At 47.8% G+C, this 6,665-nt stretch overlaps 1 protein-coding gene across 7 annotated transcripts in view; it reads left to right on the forward strand.

The window, feature by feature from the left end:
• Window positions 1–889: 889 nt before the first annotated feature.
• Window positions 890–6,665, forward strand: part of NME6 (NME/NM23 nucleoside diphosphate kinase 6) — a 14,748-nt gene continuing 8,972 nt past the window's right edge. Inside the window, exons 1-5 of one of the 7 annotated variants that reach the window (XM_011981006.1) lie at window positions 1,226–1,272; window positions 1,950–2,057; window positions 4,023–4,119; window positions 5,701–5,803; window positions 6,370–6,409. In XM_011981006.1, coding sequence (XP_011836396.1) covers window positions 2,008–2,057; window positions 4,023–4,119; window positions 5,701–5,803; window positions 6,370–6,409 — 290 coding nt within the window. In that variant the 5' untranslated portion in view covers window positions 1,226–1,272; window positions 1,950–2,007. Of the gene's footprint in view, window positions 1,273–1,947; window positions 2,305–4,022; window positions 4,120–5,700; window positions 5,804–6,369; window positions 6,410–6,665 lie in introns of those variants that run through there. The other 6 variants (XM_011981008.1, XM_011981009.1, XM_011981007.1 and 3 more) reach the window with 6 other exon arrangements.

Consider the following 6,665-nt stretch of genomic DNA (forward strand, 5'->3'; position numbering starts at 1 on the left):
AGGTTAGAGTAGGGGGTGGTCGTCAGGGGTCAAAACAAAAAGAGAAGAAATGCAAGGGTCTCTGGAGAGACTGGAAAAACTTTCCTCAGAAGTTCCCAAAGGTGACTGGGTATCAGGAAACTAATGGGAAGTGACTTCTTATTGCTGCAGAGAGAGAAGTCATGAGGAGTTGGGGACAAACCTTCCAAGAGGGCAATACCTTGTGTAGGCAGACACTGAAGTCACTTAAATGTGCAAGTTAAGTCTTTAAATTGATGACAGTTATCGTTTATTTTCACTCTTCTCATTCTCAGTGATTTCCCTCAAAAAAACTCCAAGAAACCAAAACACATTTTTTTTTTACCACCTTTATTAAGCCTGTCACCAAGTTTCTGCTCACACCTGCCACAGGTGACCCCCGATCCATTCTCCCTGTCCCCATCCTCTCCATACATCCAAGTACACACCAGGAACACCCCCAGTTCTAATCTCCTCACCCTGGGCTGCTTCAATAGACTCAAGTAACGCAACCACCAACCTGCTGCCCAGATTCCTAATTACACGTGAAAGGCCGTTATGACTTGCTTCCCTCAGGCCCTATGCACACCTGGGCTCCAGCCAAGGATTCTCCTTCATCAACCCCCATATTAGCTACGATCCTTCGTGCCAATGTATCGCTCCCAGCTCAAAAGACTTTGAAGGGCTGCCTGTGCCCTCGCGATCCAGCGCTGAAGTTCTTTGCCCTCCGCGTACAAATACTGGGCATCAACCATGTTCCAGGAACTACCCTAGGCATAGAAAATAACAAGGTGGGCAAGGTTCCCGTCGGTGTCCCTCTTGGCCAGCAGCGCCCCCGCCGGCCCGCCACCCTGAACGGGCCCGTCCGGTCCTCTGGCTTCCGCCACTCTGCGTAGCACTGCGTCGGCATCCGGCCCGGCATTCCCTCCCGCCGAGGGCGCCCATGCCGGCTTCCGAGGGGCGGTTCCCACAAGCCAGTTCCGCCGCCCAGGACGGCTGCATCCTCTAGTCCCGTCGCGGCAAGTGCACCCGCCTAGGAAACCCGCTGCCCGCTAGAGTTCCTCACACCTCGCTTCACCCCGCGGCGCAACCGTACGAGGACCCCGAGCAGGGCTGCCCAACAAGCGCCTGAAGGACCCCGGGAGGGCCGCAGGCTATCCAGCGTGGTGCCTGGTGGCCGGGCCCTGTGCGGGAGGGCAAGGTGAACCCGGAGCCGGACTTCCGCTGCACTGGGGCTCCGAATGACGTAGAATCTGGGGTGGGCTTAGGCCCCGGGTACGAGAACTGCGCGGTTGTAGGCCTAGAGAAGTAGGGGGCTGGGTCGAGAGTTGAAGCCGGGAGTCCGGGGGGCTGGAGGGCGGGGCCACAGGGGTAGAGGCGCAGATCCGGGCCGCGCGTGGGTGGACTAGGTGGGACTGGGCCGCCGCCCTCCAGGAAGCCGAGTGGTGGCCCGCTCGAGTGCTGGGGGGCAATGTACCGATAGCTTTACTTTTTTTTGGAGACGGAGTCTGGCTCTGTCGCCAGGCTGGAGTGCAATGGCGCGATCTTGGCTCACTGCAGCCTCCGCCTCCAGAGTTCAAGCAATACTCCTGCTTCAGCCTCCCTAGTAGCTGTGAGTATAGGTGCACGCCGTCACGCCTGGCTAATTTGTGTGTGTGTGTGTGTGTGTGTGTGTGTGTGTGTGTGTGTGTGTGTATTTTTAGTAGAGACGGGGTTTCACCATGTTGGCCAGGATGGTCTTGATCTCCTGATCTCGTGATCCGCCCGCCTCGGTCTTTCAAAGTGCTGGGATTACAGGCGTGAGACACCAAGCCCTGCCTAAAATTTTTAATTCTCTGATGGAGTCACCATTAAGTCGAACAGGATTCTCGACGTGTCAGTTTGTTGTAAACCAAGAGTGAAGACCGCCACAACTTAGCTGCATTAATAAAGGAACCATGTTCTCCCTACAGGCCGCGTGTTCTTGCTACGAGAACCCCTAGCAGCCTGGCCTTGGAATAGCTGGATCAGATGCATTCATTGGTTCTTTCAGATACTTTTAAGAGCCAGCTGTGTGCTAGGTACTTCTTACACCTTCTGGTGGGGAAGATGGAACTGAAGGGAATTTGCAAGGAGCTGTGAGAAAGTACAACGGGAAGTGAGCTAAGATCATTAAGGTGAGCAGGAGGCAACCACAGAAAGCACGTTCAGGACTGTGAAAACTCACACAAAGGCTGTCAAGCCAGAAGGTCTTTCGAAACTGAAAGGCCCATGAGGTTGGAGCTAGAGAAACTTACGGAGTGTGGGGTTCCAGATGAGGCTAGAGAGGTACGTATGGAACCACAAGATCATGCAGAGCCTGGGAGGCTGTGATAAGGATTTTGGTTTTTATTCTAAGAGCAGGGTGCCCTTTAAAGGGTTAAGGAGGGGAACCATATGATTAGATTTGCATGTTTGGTTCACTTTGGCTGCTGTGTGGAGATTGTAGAGGTTGGCAGGACAGAAACTGGGAGACCAAAGAGGAGGCTGTCAAGATGTCCAGAGAGGAATGATGATGTCTTAGAGTTATGGTGATAGTAGTTGAGGGTTGGAGAATGGTATGGGTTTTGAGATATATTAGGTAGGTTGCCCGAAGTTAGTGATTGTGTGGATATGAAGAGTGAGGGAGGGGAGGTGTCATGGATGTCTCTGTAGACAACTGCTGAAAATGACATGTTACCACCTGTGGCATTAGGGAGAGTGGGTTGGCTGATCTTGTGCTGGTTAGATTGGACGTGGCTTTATGGTTTGAGTGGAAAATCAGGTTGAAAGCTGTAGAAAGGACATGAATAGAAGAGACCATGACATAATTGCTTGCGCCAAATTCTAATACCACCTTTAACATGATTGACAGGCTTTAGGATAAAATAAATGAGAATGTTGTCTAGACTTTGTCCCTGCCTGTGTTCATGGAAGCCTTCTCTGTATTTGTTGACAAATGAGAGATTTTATACACACACACACACACACACACACACACACACATATATAGTAGAGTCAGGGTCTTGCTTTGTTGCCCAGGTCAAACTCCTGGCCTCAAGTACTGATATTACAAGTGTGAGCCACTACACATGGCCAAATGAGAGATAATATTGAGATAAGATTTTGAAACAAAGTCTTTACTCCTGCAGAGGTGATCAATTTCTCACATATAACTCGGATTTCACAGTTGGAAAAGACCTCAAAATTCCCGTTAGTCCAGTTTATAAAATGCTTTTATGTCCATTATATCATTTCTACAATGTTGAGCTCTTACACCATGCTAGACACTAGGAATACAAAGATGAATAGAAATAAGACTATATAGGTTTATTTAGTAAATAAAATTGATCAAGCACCTTTGTGCCAGGCACTGTTTCAAATGCAAAATGGTTATGACTTGTTCCTGACATTGGAGTTGCGTGTTGACAGGTCTTGCCACTGAGGACAGCTGAGTGTATTAACAGGTTTGATTTGGGCACAGGAGATCCTGATCTCTCCATAATATTAGAATAGAGATGGTGTTTATCCAGCAGACTTTTTGGTATCCTGGCAGCACCTCAGTTCCTGTCCATCAATATTCCAATTCTAGATTTGATAGGAGAGCACTATGGGATGGAAGATTTTAAGAGATTATACCCTTGTGGATAGGCTGTTGAGAAGTGTAAGTTGCAAATCCTCTGTAAAATACAAAAGGAAGTTAGGAAGGGATATTGGCAGAGACAGGTAGTATTTAAACTTGAGTTTCTTTTGAATGGGTAATTCCTTCATAGGCTTACAGTTGCACCAGATTGTACACTCCACGGGGAAACTTGAATGCTCCCTCTACCACTCCCCTCCCTTGATCCCATGACCCCAAATGGGCAATTAAATAAAATAATGTATATGGCCTTAAGATGAAACTGTCAGGTTCTTTATGAGTGTCAGGAGTGAGAGCACTCGTTGGCTTGCAAGGCTACATGGCTTCAATGTAGGGAAGGCTGGGAGTGCAGTCCTGAATGGTTCCTAATACAGCTTTCTAATGGCAGGAGTGGGATGGCCTCAATCTTGCGAAGCCCTCAGGCTCTCCAGCTCACTCTAGCCCTGATCAAGCCTGATGCAGTCGCCCATCCGCTGATTCTGGAGGTAAGAATGAATCCTAAGCCTCTACCACATGCCCTGGGAATTGCCACTGCTTCAGGTGCCATCAGGCCACTTACGGTGACTGGCAACACAGACTTGTGCTGGATGCTGTGGAGGCAAAGCTAGAAGCCGTGAACTCTGACCTGCGGAGGCTAAGTATCTATTGGAGACTTGAGACAGATCTAAAATATAAGAAAGGACCCAAAGCAATAATAGAACCAAATCTCAAGACAATGTATCTGTGTTCGTTTCTATCGCTACATAACACATGACTCCAGACTTGAGAGCTTAAAACAACACTCCTTTGTTACTTCACAGTTCAATAGTTTAGAGGTCCATAGACTTGGCTAAATTGTTTGCTTAACGTCTCAAAAGGCCAAAGTCAAGGTATTGGCTGACCAGGCCCTTATCTGGAGGGTCTGGGGGAAGAATTCACTTCCAAACTCATTCAGGTTGTTGGCAGAGTTGATTTCTTATGATGGAAGGACTGAGGCTGCCATTTCTCTGTTGGCCTTCAGGCAGGAACTCCTTTCAGTTTCTAGAGACCACTCACATCCCTCATCACATGGCCCACTCTATCTTCAAGACAGCTACAGTGCATCGAATCCTTCGCATGCTTTGAATCTGACTTCCTCAGCCTCTAGCCAGAGAAAATGCCTGGCATTGAGAAGCCTTCACAATTCTAATCCCACAGGGCTCACGTGATTAGGCCCACCTGGATAATCTCCCTTTTGATTACAGCAGAATCAACTGATGAGTAACTTAATTATACCTCTAAAATCCCTATTGTTATGTAATGTAACATAATCATATTGCATCATATTCACAGCCCTGGAGATTCGGGTGGGAAATCTTGGTGGGGCTCGGGGTCATTTTCACATTCTGCATACCACAGTTTAATAAATACTAACAGAGTAGCACTGCTAAGTAAGCCCACTATGGTGCAGAGGAAGATCCAAGCAGTCAGGAATGGGAGCCTGGAAGTGGCAGGACTCAACTGGGCCTCAAAGGAATGGTAAATTTTGGTTAGTGCCAGGAGGACAGGTGTTGCACAGAAGGGAGATGCTGAGAAAAGAATGCATGTGATGGGTCTGAGGGCCGCAGGCAGCCTGGATTGGTGAGGCTAGAGAATTGGTACAGAGCAAGGAAAGTATAACCTTGAGCACTGGGCTAAAGTGGTTGCATTTCATTCCTTGAATAACAGGAACTACTTAACACCTGACCAGAGTGTGACATGTAAATTAGAGTTTCTCATCTATCAAGTGTGATAGTTTGGAGGGAGTGAGAGAAACTCAAGGCAGGACCACTAATAAGACTTTTACGGTGGTCTGAGTGGGGGGTCCTGTGGTCTTGAGCTCAAGGGGTTACAGGTATAGAAGAGTAGAGACAGTGCATCCTATCCCCTTTCACCCAAGGTGCACACTGTAGCTGTGTGACTGAAGGTCTTGACCTCACCCCACCTCATCTTCTCACCCTCCAATGGGACAAACCCTCAAGTCCTGAGCAACAAGTGGTCCTCATGGTTTCTTTTGGTCAGTTTCAGTCTCCTGATTGATTTTTATTTTGGGGGTGGTCTTTATTCAGGCTGTTCATCAGCAGATTCTAAGCAACAAGTTCCTGATTGTACGAATGAGAGAACTACTGTGGAGAAAGGAAGACTGCCAGAGGTTTTACCGAGAGCACGAAGGTAGGATCAGTAGTCCTCTGAACGGAAGGTGCCTCAATCCAAAGAGGCCCGTAAGAGAGATTTTACCTGGAACACAATGGCAGGCTCTCTGACCTACCAACCGTGTACAGTTGCAGCCAGTTTTCTAAAATCTTGGTTTAAAACACACACTTTTCATGATTATCCATCTTTTTTTCCCAAGGAGGGTTCTACCTTGTAGTCCCAACCAGAAACTTAGTTTTATGTCCTGATGTCAGTAGTTAACATATAGTGAATGAATGTTCACCGTCAGACATCGTCCTCATGCTCATTTTTTCATTCAGTTTTCCCAACAACTCTAAAAAGTAGGTGTTCTTGTATCCCTCGTATACAGATTAGGAAGCCAAGTTTTGGAGGTTAATGATTTACCCAAAACTACGCAGGTTGTAAGTGGCAGACCTTAGATTCAGACCCAAGTTTGTCAGACTCCAAGGTGCTTGTTCTTTTCTCTAAAACAATTTTTATTCTAGGTAAGGAGGTAGAAGTACAGAAAGTTGCCTTGGGCACCAGGATGAAGGTATCTTGATGAAGGTCCTCTCTCTTTGCAGGGCGTTTTTTCTATCAGCGGCTGGTGGAATTCATGGCCAGGTACTTCTAATTTGGTTCCAGCATCTTTATCCACTGAGGCGAATCTCCCCTGCCCCTAAATGGATTTGTTCATTTCACTGCCATTCTTTAAAGTTGTAATCAGGCCAGGCACAGTGGCTCATGCCTGTAATCCCAGCACTTTGGGAGGCCAAGGCGGGTAGATCACTTGAAGTCAGGAGTTTGAGACCAGCCTGGCCAACATGGTGAAACCCCGTCTCTACTAAAAATACAAAAACTTAGCCCAGCATGGTGGCAG

Source organism: Mandrillus leucophaeus, unplaced genomic scaffold, assembly GCF_000951045.1.
Source record: "Mandrillus leucophaeus isolate KB7577 unplaced genomic scaffold, Mleu.le_1.0 Scaffold22, whole genome shotgun sequence".
In the NCBI taxonomy this organism is placed as follows: Eukaryota; Metazoa; Chordata; class Mammalia; order Primates; family Cercopithecidae; genus Mandrillus; species Mandrillus leucophaeus.